The sequence below is a fragment of the Elephantulus edwardii genome, unplaced genomic scaffold (assembly GCF_000299155.1).
Source record: "Elephantulus edwardii isolate Elephantulus edwardi_28Jun2011 unplaced genomic scaffold, EleEdw1.0 scaffold00052, whole genome shotgun sequence".
Classification (NCBI taxonomy): Eukaryota; Metazoa; Chordata; class Mammalia; order Macroscelidea; family Macroscelididae; genus Elephantulus; species Elephantulus edwardii.
Window position 1 is genome coordinate 17970156 of NW_006399802.1, and position 18053 is coordinate 17988208.

Here is an 18053-nt window from a genome sequence, read left to right on the forward strand (position 1 = left end):
GTCAGAGGCAGTGCGGTTGGCGCAGGATAGAGCAGGGTTTAGAGCTGTTGTGCATAGGGTCGCTATGAGTCGCAAACGACTCGACGGCACAACAACAAACAATAACAACAAATACCAACTTAAATATATTGTTTACGGTCTCAAATGTAAAATCTTAGATGTAGAATTACACATTTTCAGAATTAAGAACAGTCTTTGAGTCTCATTTCTGTAACAACAAATGTTAGTTTAATATGGATTGCATCTCAATGTCAAGAAAACAGTCTTCCCACTGGACCAATAGGCAACATCATGATGGATGGAGAAAAGACTGAAACTGTCAACAACTCCAACTTACATGGATCCATAGTTAACACCTTTGGTACCAGCAGTCAGGAAAAAGGGAGATGCATTGCACTGATAAAGTCTGCAGTTAGGGACCTCTCCAAATTATTGAGGAATAATGATGTCCCTTTGAGGACTAAGGTGCATCTGATTCAGGCCACAGTCTTTCTGATCACTTGCTTTTCATCTGACAGCTGGACAATGAATAGGATTGACAAAAGAAGAACTGATGTTTTTGAGCTGTGGTGTTGGAGAAGAGCACTGAACATCCTATGGATGGCCAAGAGAATGAACAGTTATGTCTTGGAGAGGGTGCAGAGAGAGTGCTCTTTAGAGGCAAGAATGATGAGGTTTTGTCTCACATACTTAGGGCATGTTGCTAAGAGGGACATGATTCTTGGAAAGGTAGGGCTCCAGTAAAGGAGATAAAGACCCTCAACCAGGTGGACTGACTCGGGGACTGCCACACGAGCTCTAGTGTGTCAGGAAGTGTGAAGATGGTGTAGGATTGGACAAAGTTCAAATCCACTGTTTATAAGGTCTCTATGACTCATACTTGACTTGATAGCACCTAACAGCAACAACAAATACCAACTACATTCTGAAATCTGCCTGCCCACAATCTTACAGCTTGCAAGATAGCATAGAAAACTATGTTCTCATCATACCTCAGGCATAAGACTCAGTCTATGCTGGCAATGATACTTCAGGTCCTGATACTAATAAATGCCACTCACTATACAGCCCTTCATACTTATCTGCACATAAAGAACTTTACCTCTCTCTTACAGGCCAGTAACTAAATATAATTTATTTCAAAACCAATTTGATGCTGTTAATCTACAAACTTCAGTCTATTCCACAACAGGAGTTCAATATACAGTGCAAACTATAGATAAAACAAGAATAAGCACAATATTGCTTTGTTTAGTACTTAAATGAAAGTGTTTTAAGTACTCTATTCCATCCTTCAGGATTCTCATGGATTTTAAAAGACAAAAATGGCACTTTAATTACAATATAAAGAAAATAGATGAATATTTACTGGTTATTCATAGATAAAGACTATCTAATTGATTTAATTTGTCTGCTTGAGTTCAATTGGCAGATTCATATATCTACGAAACTGACAGACTCTGTCATCTAAGAAATAATTTGTATATAATTTTCATCGTGAAGTCTTTCTTGGCATTGCCCAGTGAGAATATAGCACACTCATAGCACTTAAGGGAGTTCTGGTGGCTTACTGGTAAGGAATTATATGTTAACACAAAGTATGCAGTAGTAACCCACTAGTTGCTCCTCAGAAGAAGGATAAACAATTTCCTCCTATGAAACGTCCTGCCTCTGAAAACTTGCTGGAGGGTCATTATGGGTCAGTTCTGACATAGCACTTTGCATGTTTTATTTACCTTAGTATATTTACGAAAAATTTCTGTCATCTATAAAAAAGAGCATTTGTGATCAGAGTTCACACTTTTTTAATTGTTATTTTTGTGTGAGTGTACCGTCAAATCAGATCTGACTGGTACAGGAGGAGATTGTCCCTCCTTCCTTGGCAGAGCATCTGGTGGATTTGAACTGTGTGGCTTTGGGCTTGTAGTTGCAACTCCTTAACACCAGGCCACCAGAGCTCCCCAGAGTTCACATTTTAGTTAATCTTTGCATCCCTACTTGTTAGCAGAGATTCTTGACACATCTACTGACAAACTACTGTTAATATGTTCATACTGGAACATCTAAAAAAAAATGTGGCCTTGACAGGCAGGATTAGGAACTGTCTTATCCTAGTAAACTTATTCCTTTGCATGGGGATCATTATTAAATAATATTAAATTTTAGGCAATATCAATGTATTTCTATCATTACTGTGGCGGGGGGAAATCCAAAATCCATTGTAATAGAATTTATTCTGACTCATAGCAACCCTATAACACACAGTGGGGCTATCCCACAGGGTTTCTGAGGCTGTAAGTCTTTAAGGATACAAATTGGCTCACTTTTCTCCTGAAGAATGACCAACTGCTGTTCGAACTGCCAAACTTTAGGTTAAGAAATGAGTCATTAGCCACCACACCACCAGTATTCTTCTATGTTACCAGACAACCTGTTAAACATCCAATCTAGAATGAGAAGTAAAATGCACTTAATCATGCAACAAATAATAATACTTTACTAAGTGCCAGACCCTGTTCTAGGTATTAGAATATAACAAAAAGTTCAACAATCATGAAACATTTCTACAGCTCTCCAAAAAGATTTATGAAGTAGAAGTGAGAACTTGCAACAAAGTTCTTTTTCCCTTGTAAGAGATGGTGAAGTTCAGACAAGGATTCTCAGGCATCCATCCTGTTAAAATGGTACTGGCAGGAGAAGAGCAAAAACAGATTTCATGATGTTATCCATTTGCCTCACTTCAGTTCAAGTACCATCTGAACAAAGTCAATGGCAACAAAAGAAGACATTAAAGCAGCTTTGAAGACACTGGCAAAAAAAAAACACAGTCTCAGGAATAGTTGAGATGTCAGTTGATATGTTTCAGCTAACAGATGCAACTTTGGATGCACTCAATCATCTATGCCTGGCGATTAGTAGAACAGCTGCCTGACTGATGGGCTGGAAGAGATCCATATTTGTCCCCATTCGCAAGAAAGGTGATCCAAAAGAAGGTGGAAATTATCCAACAATGTCATTAATGTCACAAGCAAGCAAAATAGTGCTAAAGATCAGCCTAAAATGGAAGGAACAGCACATTGGCAGGGAACTGCTAGAAGTTCAAGCTGAGTTTAGAAGAGGCCCTGAGGCCAGAGATGTCATGGCTGAAGCCAGATGGATCTTGGCTGAAAGCAGAGAATACCAGAAGAATGTCTACCTGTGCTTTACTGGATATGCAAAGGCATTTGACTATATAAATCAAAATAAATTATGGCTAACATTGAGAAGACTTGGAATCCCAGAACCCTTAATTGTGCTCACATAAAATCTCTTTCTAGACTAAGAAGTTTTTGTCCAAATGGAACATGAAAACACTGCACGGCTTAAAATTGGGTAGGGTATATGTCAGACTTGTATCCTTTCTCTATAACTATTCAATCTATATGCTGAGCAAATAATTTGTGAAACTGTATTCTATGAAGAAGAGTATGGCATCAGGATAGGGGGAAGACTCATCAACAAATTGTGTTATGCAGATAACACAATCTTGTTTGCTGAAAGTGAGAAGGATCTGAAACAGTTGCTGCAGAAAATCAAAGACTACAGCCTTCAAAATGGATTACATCTCAACATCAAGAAAACAAATGCATATTGAAGGCTGTATAATCCTTGATAGATGGAGATAGGATTGAAACTGTCCATGATTTCATTTTACTTGGATCCAGAGTCAACATCCTTGGTACCAGCAGTCAGGAGATAAAGAGATTCATTGCTTTGGGCAAGACCACTGTCAGTGAACTCTCCAAAATACAAAATAGAAATGGTGTTAGTGTGAAGACTAAGGTGCGCCTGATTCAGACCATGGTCTTTTCAATCACTTGCTATGCATCTGAGATCTGGACAATGAATAAGGATGACAGAAGAAGAATGGATGTCTTTGAACTGTAATGTTGAAGAACACTGAGTATCCCATGTACTGCTAAAATGGAAAAAAAAAGTCTTGATTAAAGTACAATTCAGGCTTCAGCTCCCATAGTTGGGCATGTTATTAACAGAGGTCTTTTTCTGGAAAGGGATACCATGTTTGGAAAGGTGGAGGGTTGACAAAAGAGAGGAAGAGCCCCAAAAATGTGTACCGATGTGGTGACTATAGTAATAGGCTCGAATGTATGACAGATGAGGATGGTACAGCTAGGAAAAGATTCAGGTCTGTTGTTCATAGGGTACTATGAATTGTACTCATCTTCATGGCAACTAACAACAACAATGGTCCTTCTCTGCTCAAAAGAGAGAGGAAATAAGTAAAAGGAGAAAGAACATTGCCTTAAGCTATCTAGCTTATCTATTAGGCATGCCCTCAGATCCATTCAATGGAGCTGATGTCCTGAATATCTATTAAGATATTGGCAGAGAGAATTGTTTTACCCCAAAATTCACTAGACGTTTCAACAACATTCAGTCATCTCTAGACAACTACCAGATCAAACCCACCATCCCTTGAAGCTCTAATAGGACTTTTCAAATATAGCCCAAGCCATGACAAGTAAGGTGTAAGCAAAGTTGCAGTAAGGATGTATCTTTAGAAAAACAAAGGCTTTGCAATATACCTCTTATCCTAGATCGTTTTCTTGCAAAGAGAACTGGGGGAGGGAGAGGAGAAGACAGGGAGGGTGGAAATTGTGCAACAATGAATGACTATTAAAAAAAAATAAAGTGAACCCAGGAGGGGGAAGGAGCAAAATGTGTAACAATGAATGAATGAAAATTCAATTTTTCTGTAAACTTTCATCAAAATCACAATTAAAATTTAAAAAAACAAAGGCTTTGTATGATGCACTATAAAGTCTTTTATTAAGCACTAATTGCTGCTGGGCAGCACAAGTAAATTATAATGTATAAATTTTATGGAATTGAAACATCACCTCAGCCACCAAATCCACTACTGTAAGTACACTGCTATATATGGGATGGGTGTGTGTGTGTGTGTGAGTGTGTGTGTGTGTGTGACTGGTGCTCAGCAGAGTAAAGAGTATGGACTTAGTAAAGGGCTGGGATTTTAACTTTAAGGCTCAGGCCTATTTTACTCCAAATCCAAATTCTCTATCCTGGGACAGCTGTGGTCACCAGGCTCCATTAAAGGCATCTTTGCATCACTCACTCTCAATGACTAGCATCATATATTTGCGTTGACAGGCGTCTCAGCCAGACAAGGTCTCAATAATACTAAACTAACCTAAAAATAAAAAAAGAGCCTCATGTTCAGACTGCTCTGTCCTCACTTCAAAAGGTACTCTGTTAGGCTAATGCGGTATTCTGGGTTTCTTCCTTTTTATTTTATTTTTTTTTCTGTTTTAAAATTTCTTCTGACTAAAAATATTTGAATGGAGATGGGCAACAAAGGGGTATAAAGAGCTGGTGTTTGCTTGCTGTTTTCTCTTTTGACGTAGACCCAGGATTTGGGTCTGAGCAGCGCTGTGGGCCTTCTGCAGGGTGCCTGGTCCTGACCACCGTCCCGAGTGCCAAGCCAACCTAGTGGCTAGCCAAACAATCAGAGCTCTCATGAATATTCTCTCAGGTTCTACCTCACAGAAGCTTTCACAGGGATGCCACCGGGCCCACAGAAGACTTGGGGTGGCTTTGGTCCCTCTTCAGAGCAACAGGATGTGCAGCTGGTCATCCGTGGCCAGGGAATAAAAGGCTCCTGTGTCCACTTTCTTTCCCTGAGCAACAGGAACAACCAGGAAGCCTTCTCTTACTGTCACACAGCTCTCCACAGAAAAGCAAAGTCCTAAAACTCAGTTCTTTGAAATGACCTTCTATAAATGTAGTGCTCCTATCTTTAATGGTGGACAGCACACTGAAAGCTCATTATTAAAGAAGCTGAGTCGCCATTTATACCAAGAAAAATCACTCTCTTGTTTTGCCTTAAACACTATTTCTATGTTTTCCACTAAAAGGAAAAAAAAATCCTGCATAGTTGATTAACAGTAGTTAATATAATTCTGTTAATGGGCTATAATATTCTAAATAATGTCAGAAATCAAATTGGCCAATTTCATCCTACAGAAGACAACACTGACAAAGTGACTTGTTCAGAATCACCCAGCTAGCTAACAGCAGAATTAAGAGTATATCTCACAGGTAACCTGCCTCAATACTTGGTGAGAAAAGGCACACATATACATGCCAGCATACATGCCCATGTGTGGGCAGCAGAACACAAACCTAAAAAGAAAGGCTGAATGAAGAACAGTAATGCGATCTTCTTACTAAGAAATGTTAACAAGATGCTAATCTGAGTAAAAGCTACACAATGGGCAATCAATTCCATTTCAAATAGCTCTCATCAAAGCTTCATTACAGAATGAGGATGGGTTGTTATGAGGTCAAACTCAAAGGGAATCTTTCTGTGGGAGCCAGTTACCTTGATAGCCACAATGTTTACACCTAATCCTGGCCAGCCACATAAATACACGTTGATGTTCAAAAGGACCAACGTGTCAGGCAGTGAGGATGGAACACGGTGAGGAGGAGACATACGCAGTCAATGAACACCTCACTGTGAATCAGGAAACCTGGGTCCTGGCTGTCATCTAACACACCTAAATATCTCATTTGGGGGCTTGGCTTTAGTCTCTTCACATGAAAGATGAGGGAGTTGGATGGTGTGTGTGTGTGGGGGGGGGGGGTTTAAGGACCTTCTGTGCTCTACAATTCTAAATCTGGATACAGACTTATAATTTAAGATGGAAAAACATTTCTTTTGGACACAGAAGAATCAAACACCACGCTCTGGATTTAAAAAAACCAAACACCAAACAATCCCCCAAAACAAAAAACAAACCCATGAGAAGAGAATTTAAGAAGAATAGAAACAAGGGTCACAAACAGAAAAAAAGTAAAGCCTAGTGGTAAGATGACCATGCATTCTGGTTGCTCAAAGCAGTTTTTGTCTGTACTTGTTGCCCCAGCCATCCCACTTACTTGGTGCCCATCATATGGTTGCCTTACTATAAGTAATTGATGTGCTTTATCTTGGAATATTCCTCAGTATCTGTCTCAACGCAAATTCAAACTCTTTAGCATATCATGAAGGCACTGACCTCTGGTCAATGTTCCATCTGGTAGACCCACTATGTGCTCATTGCTCCTGCCTGACTGCTTCTCATTTCTCAAAAGTGACAACCATCACTATGTTATTCTTTGCCTTCTCCACCCTCATCACATAGGATCGTGAGCTTCTACACAGTCCTCAAGACTCAGCTCAAAATTGCCTGTGCTGAGAGGCCCTCTGTCCCCTCCACTGAGGATCACTTTGCCTACAGCAAAGTATGGAATCAAATAGTTTACAGATTTTTCTTAAATTTATTCTACTCAACCATAAGTTCTGTAGAGAACAGATTTTACTTTTCTTTGCTCTGTACACCTTAACACTCACCAATATAATTATTAATTCAAATTTTTTAAAGTTCACAGAGTTGTTAACATTATTATTGGCCACTAATCTTCAGTCTAGAGGAGCTCTGGTAGCCTAGCGGTAAGAAGCTGTGCTGCAATCCCAAAGGCACATGGTTTGGATTCACCAGCTACTCCGAGACAGAAGAGTGGGTAACCTCTTCATATGCAAGTTATTGCCTCTGAAAAGCCTCTGGAGCGTCATCTATGGGCCAGTTCCAACTCAACAGCATGCAACAACCACCATAATCTTCAAACTATATTAATATGGAGGGGGGAGAAATAGTGACTTTAAACCTGTCTGCCAGAGAGAAGGGAGAATTTCTTGATTGGACCTGAAGATACAACCATGACTACTATCACCTCCAGTAACAGAAGTATGGATAGTTCTATACAGTGTGAGTCCAGAGTTTGTGTTCAATGGGCATCACCTACAACAGTTCTATTGCTGAATTCCAGTTCTATCACTTAGAAAGACAACTTGGCTCCTTCAATGTAGAGTGGAAAAATTTAAGTAGAATTAAAGTAAAAAATTTAAGTAGAATTTAAGTAAAAAAAATTAGTAGAAGGTCAGAAATAGTGCTTGAGGTATAATACTGAATACAGACCAAAGGCAGAGATAATAAAGGATAATTTAGATTAACATTGATGATAATTTCCAGCCAGTTTAGATTAAACCAGAAAGAACAGTGTCTCTTCCTCTTCTCCTAAGAGACTAGTACCACCTGGATTTGTTCTGCTTCATGTCCCTCGAAGTTAGAATAGATTCAATGGTAGTAAATTTCTCCCTTTCAGGGTGCAAATACAAACCCATCATCCATTACTTTCCAATCCAAAGCTTAATTTCCTTCTTTATTAATTACCCCCCTACATCACTAAGAACAGAATAGTCAAGAAATGTGCTTACAACTTAAGACAGTCTATGGTCAAATAAGGAAGAACTCTTGACTGCCATTCTGATTTAACTGTGGAACAAGCTCTTGGTAAAAAGTCAAGTAAGGAGATTCCAAGCCTGGGAAAGGAGAACGTGACCTCATGCTGAGGCAATGAATCCTCAAGTTAACTACACCTTGAACAAAACAATCCCTCCATCAGAGGCAGCTCATTACTGGTGCTCTCAGCACCAAACAGAGGAAAAGGGGAAACGAAATGAGAATCACAGCGTCATCATCAGAACTCAAGAGAGGAAAGGAATGTTCTCCTTTTGACCATGGAATTAAAGTGTAGGCAGTGCTAGGCAATAGCAACAGAAACAAATGGGATCACACGTTTTAATACATGATTTAATTGTACAGTGCTGTTCAAACATTATAACAAAATATAACACCACTTGTTGCTAGAAATGTTTTATTACAGAAAAGCAGCTTAGCGTGAGGTGAAAAGGTAGGCCTTAGGAACCAAGAGTTTGAATCATATCTCCTACTTATTAGCCGTGTGACCTTGGGCTAGTTATCTCATCTCTGCCCCTAGGTTTTACCTCTATAAAATGGGAATTACAAATGTATAATGATACTTGACCCTCCAGGGAGTTTTCAGAGGCTATAAATCACACAGGAGGAGACTGTCCATCATTATTCCTAAGAGAAGCAGATGGATTTGAATTGCTTGCCTTAGAGTTGGCAGCACAATTCCTTACCCAGTAGGCCACCAGAGCTCACCACAGAGTTTTTATTTACTAATAGTCACTTCTAAGGTACTCAGCATAATGCAAGCACATGATTCAAAACAGCTTAACTGTTCAAAAATAAAAACAAATATTAAGATTCTCACTTTCGTACTTACTTAAAAACTGCTACTCATATAGCTCTCATCATTGTCAAAGATGCCCTCATTTTTAAACTGGCTCTGAGGGATTTGGGCTTGTTAACCAACAAACCCTTCTCTGAACAAGTCTGAATCCCAGAGGTCATTTTGAGGTGATGCAAATGGAAACTGAAAATTTCACACACAGTTAATCAAACCATAATCATTCCCAAAATAAGTAAAATTAAAATGAACATTTATTGTACACTCATTGCGGCTAGTCATTTATAAGCTGATGTGGTTTGATGGGAAAGCATGGAACGGGTTAGGAATATAAGCATGGTTTGCTGGCTGGCACATGGCTGAGTAAAGTGACATTTACCTTACTGAATTCACTTTAAGTTTGGTGCGTAGCTTTAAAGGGGCAGAAATTTGGTTTTGTTATCACTTTCATTCAATCGACAATGACTTATTGAGTGCCTAATTTGTGACAGATATTTTGAGAGGAAATGGGGAGAAAGTGGACAGCAAATCATTAATAGTCCCTGCCTGCTCTCACAAAGCTGACAACCTGATAGAGATGAAATACATTGAAAATTAAAATTTTTAAAAACCAAACAGCCCACATTGTCAATTAGCTAATATACAAGGCAAGAGTAAGATTTGAGCAGACCAGAATTCTTGTTCAAGCAAGACCAATTTATCCCCTCCATGTAACAGACCTGCATAGGGACAGAAAGTTACAATTCAAGCAAGAGAGTCTGTTAGGCCTTAGGTGGTACCTCCTGATATGTAAAATGCAAAAGCATCTAACAGGCCATGACTGAGAACGATGGCATCCTGATTCAACCCTGCTGGCCATATCCTGCAAACATAAGACTGTTCATGATTATACATTTCCTTCTCTTTACTTTCCAAACCTGCCTATACTCCAATTCTCATTGCCTCTTTCAAAAAGGCTAAAATGTGTTCCATAGGGTTTCAACGACTGACATTTTAGAAGCAGATTACCTAAACTCTTCCAAAGTCCCTCTGAGTTGGACTCAAAACTCTAAACTTTGAGCAGCCAAGCGTGTCAACCATTGTATCCTCCAGAGCTTGCTTTATTTAATTTCTGTTATAATCATATTTCCATGTTACTGGACCAATTTCTTCACTGATCATGCTGACTGGAGTTTGCCATGTTCTTAAACGTCTTTCAACACACATCTAAAGAAATAATGTTATTTATTCCAGAAGTACTTAATCAGATTTAATCTTTGTAGCTTAAATCTCAGAGGGCACATATTTCCTTTATTTTTTAGTTTGGGGTTGATGTGAGTGGGAAGGTGTTTAAGGCAACTGTATAAACTGTTGGTGCACAGACCTCAGAATTACTTAATTTAGTCTTCAAACAACTCAATGAGGTACAAAAGTTAATCTTATATGAATCATGAAGAACATTGCAAAGTAAGAGTGTGCTACGTATTTATTATTCAAAGGCAAAAATGAAAAATAAAAAAGGAACTTATAGGTTCATAGTCTAAGTCAGTAGTCAGTAACTGCTATGACTTACAAGCCATACATGATGAATTTTTTTTAAAAAAAGCACACTCTTGAGGATAGGATGTTATAAATAATAGCATAATATAGTTATAATTAATGTTATAAAATTACATTTATGAGTGACTGAAACAACTTTATAAAAAAACACATTCATATAGAAAGTGTCAACATTCAGATCATCACTAAAATAACTTACTTTTATTTGTTTTCTTGTTAGCTACTGTCAAGTTGACTCCTGTCAACCATGTACAAAAGACTGAAGCCTTGCCTGACCTAGGACCATCCTCAAATTAGTTAGAGACTATTTCTTGGTATTCTGATCCTCTAGTGAATCTGTGTGAGTGAGGAGCAGCACTTCGAGTCAGGGACCTCACAAGAGCCCTGCTTGTCACTGACAGGCTAGATAATACCTCCATCGTGTGCCTGATCACATCTAGAAGTGAGATTGTCCTATCCCATCTAAGGAAATTTACTAGAAATACAAAACTGGTTTCCTTGGGTATTTAATTATCAATAAAAGCCAGAATGACCAATTAGATTAAACATCTTGTCAATGATGTGAATTGAACATAACTTAGTATACCATGTATGTGTTTTTTTTATCAAATTTAATAATAGATATTTTTACTTCTGGGCTGAATGTCCATGGTAAAAGATGAAATAAGATATTAAAAATATAGTCAAATATTAACTTGAATATAGTCAATGGAGAACACATAATTCAATAGAGTAACTAAACAATTACACTGGGTGAACATTTAAGATAAGAACTCCACTTTCAAGTGCCAAGGGAAAGGTCCTGAGTCTGTTTCATCAATGGTTTCTCTCTCCAGGGACCAGCACAGCACTTGGAATCCTTATGTGTTCATTAACTGTTTATTAAACAAATAAATAAAAATAAAAATATACTCTTATTGCACACTATCATGGAATGTTCATCCAAGTAAAATAACATTTATTAAAAGGAAAAGATAAATTTAAGTTTAGATGAAGGGGGAAAATATCTTGCTCTTCACTTTACAATATGAATGAACTTCCTAACCTAACACTAACAAAACCACCACCACCACATGTAGGAAAATGATGGGAGAAACCTACTTTCACTGAAGTGGCTGTCACAGAATCCTACTAGCTCCAATATTGTGTGAATTAAACCTGTAAAACTTTGATATACTTACCAAAAATGCACTAAGAACTCTAGAACTTTAAAAACAACTTACTTAGAAATAAATTAATAAAAGAATGTATGCATGGAACATATTATGTAAAAGTATCTTTTATCTATAATACAGAGACAAGGTAAACAGTGCAACAACTTGGTAAAGAAAATTTGTAAAGGCTTTATCTATTTGATTGAGTAGAATGGAATATTCAAAATCACACAACTAAACCCTGCAATGACATTATCATTTTTACATCACTCAATTTTACATCATCATTAAGACACAAAGCCCTGTAGCTAACTCTGCAACTATAGAAACACTGAGATATTGCTATTCTTCACAAATCCTTGTATTAAAATATTCCATCCTTTTGTATTTCTGTTACATATACATGGTAGTAATATTGTTCTTTTCCACAATTATCAACTGCTGCAGTTTAGAGTAAGATATTGGGAACCAATAAAGTAAGTTAGTGTTTTGTTTTTTAAAAAGTAAGTGCTAATATAATACTCACCAAGCACAATGACCACTGTCTTCAGTAGACTCATCATGGTGTCCCGATTCCTCCGGGGTCCAGAACTGTGCCTAGACATTCTCATAGTCCTCTGGCGAACATAGCCAAAGATATGAGCATATAAAACCACCATTACCACAAAGGTCACCAGATTGAAAATGGCCCAGAAGACTAAGTAAGAGTCGCTGTAAAGTGGTGCCATGTTGGAACAATGTCCAATATCACAGATACAGTTCCAGCCCACGCTGGGGATAGCACCCATAACAATGGCCATAGTCCAAATGACCACAATGACTACCACCACCCTCCGGTTGCTCATCCGTGTGTGGAGCTGCATGCGGAAAACAGTAATGTGCCTCTCAATTGCTATAGCCAGCAGGTTGGCCACTGACGCCGTCAGGCTGGTATCAATAAGGCCCTGGCGAAGGAGCCACGTGCTAACAGTCAGTCTCCGAGTATTGGGTCCCGTGTTGAACATTAGATAGAAGTAGGCCAACCCAGCAAAGAAGTCTGCAGCAGCCAGATTAGCCATTAAGTAATAAATAGGAAAATGGAAGCGGCGATTGACGTAGATTGCCACCATGACCAGGAGGTTAGCCAACATGATGAAGATACAAACAGTAATTCCAAGTCCCATCACCAGCTTGCTGACTGTGTTCCACTCTGTGGCGAGATACTTTCCACTCCGGTTATAAAAGAAGGCAATAGATTCATTGTAGAAGCATTGTGGCTCATTCATGGCTGTGAACTAAAAAGAGAAAGGAGGGGAAAGAATGAAAATAAAGAAAAAAACAAAGATGCCAATAAACCTAAAAGGAACCACAGATCTGAATTTGGACATATGGCTGTAGTGAATTCAGCAGAAAATGAAAGCAAAGAATTTGAGTACTTGATCCTACATATCATTCTATGATTACGTTGGAGCTTTAGTTTTCTCATAGGCTTACTGTTGTCAAGATTAAAGACAGCAAGAATTAAATAAATGACAAGGTCTTTGCTTGGTGGTTGCACTTCATTGAAGTCTACTGGAAAACCCACACGACCCAGAAGTGTTACTTAAAATACATGAGACAGACCAAAATTTTGCAGAACACTGAAATTGGAATATTTACCAAGTTGAAATCTATTTTGACCTGTTATTTAGAAGATCATAAACATAGTTGGTTTATAGAGAGGGTATTATTGTCCTATTATTCTACATTTCTATTCTCACTTAGTATGTTCAATCTGTGATACATATTTTTTAATACAGATCCCCACAATAACCATCAATCCTAACATTACAAAGGAGTTACCATGCACCAGAAGATTTTTGTCAAAAGCCAGCATTTACTCCTCAACATTCCTGTGGTCAGTGCTGTCTACTCCCATAAGTCTATACCCAGAATAGCATTCATCAACCAATCAATGGTATTTGAAGACATTTTTTCTTTGGGGAAGGAATAAATCAATGGTGTTTGAAGATATTTTTGTCTTTGGGGAAGGCATAAGACATGTGTTAAATAATGTAACCTCCAAAGAATAGTTGACACTTGGATAATTCCACAAGAAGTAAAATTTATTTTTATTACATGAGGTATATATTTTAATATATCGAATAATAAATACTGATTTATAATATGTTCACTAATTTTTCAATAGTTAGAATATATTTACTATTTGTGTCAAGTAAATTATTGTCAAATTATTCTGAAACTATGACTATTTTTCTCAAATATTCTATATGCTAAATAGTCACAGGACATGTACAAATGTTATTCAAACACAGAAAATTCCCAAACCATATGAAATTCTTACTGGGTGGCTAGTCTTTGGACTCATCCAGATAGCTAGAATCTAGGAAGATGGACTTTCATGTCTTTTAGTTGCTACTTATATCATTACATTTACTATGTTGTAGAATTATTTCTCTGTCTACTAGTCTTTCTAGGGGAAGAAGTGAGACTATGCTTTATGTATCTTTGTATTGTATCGATCTTCCTGATATGCCCTATTCATTGGACTCTGAGACCTCAGCTTCCATTCCAACCCAAATATTGTCATTACTCTGAACAATTTAACCATTTTGCCTCTCAGTTTCTTGGTCTCATTTCTGCTGTTATGTATCTTTGAGTGAGAATCGACTCACAGCTGACCCTCCAGCAGATTTTCAGAGGCAGAAAATCATGGGAGGAGACTGTCCTTCCTTCTCTTATGGAGCAGCTCATGGGGTCAAACTTCAGTGTAGCTCCTTACCACGTGGCCACTGGAGTCCCCTTCTTTATTTTCTTTACTTATTTACTTTATTCAATATTTTATATATTCTCTGTAGTTGTTATTTAATATGTACTACTAAATTTTTTTTATTTCATCTTAATTCTTCCATTAGCAGTTGCTAAAAGGAAAAGAGAATCATTTAGATTGACGCTTTCTTGCTTTTCTCCCACCAAAAAGACAAAATTACCTGTTTAACAACCTACTCTTACCTTCTCTTCTGCTGCAATGGAAGAAGTGTGTCTTATTCCATCTAAATGTTCTGAATTCTATTCCTCAACAATTTCAAGAATTGTGTTCTAAAAATTCCTTTATTTCCTCTACTATATTTCTCTCTCTACTCTCCTAATCAATATCTCTTCTCTCCTTTTCTCCTCCTTAAAAACAGAAAGGGTATCACATATATAAGAAAAAGGGGAATCTTAAATAGATTTAGTAGAACAGAGCAAAACTGAAAGAGGAATTAAAAGTCTTCATCTAGTATCTGCAGAAAACAAGCTCTGAAATAAAACAAGTGGAAGAAAATTTGTCAGAACCAACAAAAGCATTCATAAGGGCAGTAACGATGAGGTTTTATGTTGTTGCTTTTGTTTTCAACTTCTTCAAGATGCCAAAGACCTAGGTAGAAACTGAAACACTGAGAGAATCCAATCCAACTACTCTTAAATTATAAGTCAGTAAGACAAGCATTGTTGTAATGATTAGCAAACAGGAAAAAATTACCAAAGACCATAAGGAAAAAGGTAATCTCTGTTGCGATCACTCTGAAAATGAACAGAAAAGTGCATCTTTCTTAAACAAATTTATTAATAAAAAGGAGAAAGAGCTCTGGTGGCCTAGTGGCAAGAAGCTGTGCTGCAAAGCCAAAGGCACATGGTTCGAGTCGACCAGATGCTCCACTGGAGAAGGAAGGGCAATCTCCTCCTGTGCCAGTCGGATCTAACTCGACAGTACACAATAAGGGGAAAAGAAAGAAAGGGGGGAAAAAAAGAGATGAGGGAGAAATAAAACCCAAAATACAGAAATATTGTGGTTACATTTTTTAATGTTCTTGGAAGTCTACGAGAGATTAATTATGAGTCGGATCACTATGAGTCGATGGTAGCATTTAAAACTGAGTAAGCCAAAACAAAAATGAAAACACAAAAGAGAAATGCAAAAGCAAACTACATGGAGATTATATTAATTTCCAATTGCTGCTCTAACAAATTGTCACCAATTTATTGATTTATAACACAAATGTATTACCTTACAGTCTTGGAAGTCCTAAATCCAATATGAATCCTCCTGAGCCAAAATCATAAAGTTGTCAGGACTGTGCTCCTTTCCTAAGGCTCTAACTGAATCCAATTTCTTGTCTTACAGAAGCTTCCCACAATCTTTGGCTCACAGCCTCTTTTATTGTCAAAGCCAGCAAAGGCCAGTCAAGCCCTTCTCATATCAAATTACTCTGACACTGACTCCTGCCTCCATGTTCCACATTTAAAAGTCTTAGAAGACACTGAGCCCATCTGGATAAACTAGGATAATCTTCTTGTCTTAGTTCCCTAATTTAGTCACATCTGCAAAGTCTCTTTCGCCATGTAAGGTGGCATATTTATAGTCTCTAGGGATTCAACGGAGGATCTCTTTGGGATGCAGTTCTCTATTTATCAAAACGTTGGAAATGTTTTTGCATTTAAAAAAACAGCAGCACAATTAAATTATGTATAGCCACTCCTCATTTATTGACATAGGTACTAAAACCAGATCGTATGTGAAATCCTCATTATAATAAATATTCATGATTTCCTTGCACAAACTCCTCCTCCCATGCCCTCTCCCTCCAAGTTAGATGGCCATGACCTCTTTGTACTGGAAGTGGGTATGGGTTCACCCTTGTACCCCTTGCTGAAATTCAAATTCATGCTGTGGGCTACTAGCTGGGCATCCTCAGCCACCCAGCATCCCAGCTCAGACTCCATGGTGGGTTCCATGGGGGAAGCAGTAGAGCGCAATGCTGTGGCCTTGAACAGGGGAAGTTCCACAGAAGGGAGCATGGGCCACCTGCACAAAACTCTGAGGGTGTGCTAACTGGTGACAGCACATACTGAGCGGGACAAAGTAGTGGAGCAGGCCAAGAAGGAAGCAGGACTAGAGAAGAGGAGGTATGAGCAGGAAAGGGCCAGAGCACAGCCAGTGCCACACAAGCTCCAGACTAGGGTAACACACTCTGGGAGATAGTGTTCATGCATTGGGCAAAATGTACACTAGGAGGGTCTGTTGGTTAGTTGGTCTTTAATGAGCAAAAGAGTCTGATAATAGATATTTTGTTGTGATAATACATATTACTGTTGTGAATGTGAAATTTTAGATAATTAATCAGTAAGTGAAGAATAAAAACCAACCCCCATTATCATCTAATTAATTCTGACTCATGGTGATTCCCCCATTAGTTTTCCAAGGTTGTAAATCTGTAGTGACTGGGAGATTTAGACAGAAAACTTTCTGATCATCACAGTATACTGCAACACCAGAACTCCATAACTTCGGAATATTGTTGTTACATGCCATTGAGTTAACTACATCTCATAGTGACCCTATGACTTACCCTATTTTGAGCCAACCTCACCAACTCAGACACATCTGACCCCACTGACACAGACATTTTGTCAATCCACCTCATCCGATGTCTTCCTCTCCTGTGCTGTCCCTTGACCCTTGCAAGCATGATAGCCATTTTCAAACAGTGATGGGTGCGGAACATTTCCGATAACTGAACTGCCTAGAGAAGATACACATTAGAAATGTATCCAACAATAAGACAAGAGAATCAGAGATGACAAGAAGGATAGGAGAGGAAAAAATTATGGGAGGGGGAAAATCTAGTTATACTAGGACCTGACTAAAACCATGACAAACCAAGCACATCTAGAAACAAAAGGTAAGAAAGAAGAGTGTATTGTGATTAGGTGTCATCAACTTGTCTATGACTCACAGTGATGCTATGGACAGAAACCTTGCTCTGTCCTGTGCCATCCTCATGACCTCTTCCAAGTTCAAGCCCCCTGTTGCAGTAACTATGTCAATCTATCTCATGAGGGTCTTGTACTCTTTCACTGAATGGAGTAGTAAACCTCAACAACTCATTGATAACAAGTTGGAGCCAACTCAGAGACTGTAAACTACACAAAAGGAGAGCACCCATTTCCCCCTTTGAACATCAGGTGGGTTTGAACGGCTTACTTTTAGATTACTAATACATCTTCCCACAGACTATGCTATCAAAAGTTTCTAAATGGGGTGCAGAAGACCATCAATATTTAATTACTCAGGTAAGCACAAGGAAGAATTCAAGATACTAAAGAGCTGAACAGAAGATTCCAAAAGGCTGCTCGGAATGACAAAGCAAAATACTACAA

General features: G+C 38.2%; 1 protein-coding gene across 2 annotated transcripts in view; it reads right to left on the reverse strand.

Annotated features, from left to right (window-relative positions):
• Positions 1 to 18053, reverse strand: part of LPAR1 (lysophosphatidic acid receptor 1) — a 169378-nt gene that overhangs the window by 46567 nt on the left and 104758 nt on the right. For both annotated transcript variants that reach the window (XM_006886936.1, XM_006886937.1), the window contains exon 2: positions 12400 to 13147. In XM_006886936.1, coding sequence (XP_006886998.1) covers positions 12400 to 13147 — 748 coding nt within the window. The remainder of the gene's footprint in view (positions 1 to 12399; positions 13148 to 18053) is intronic.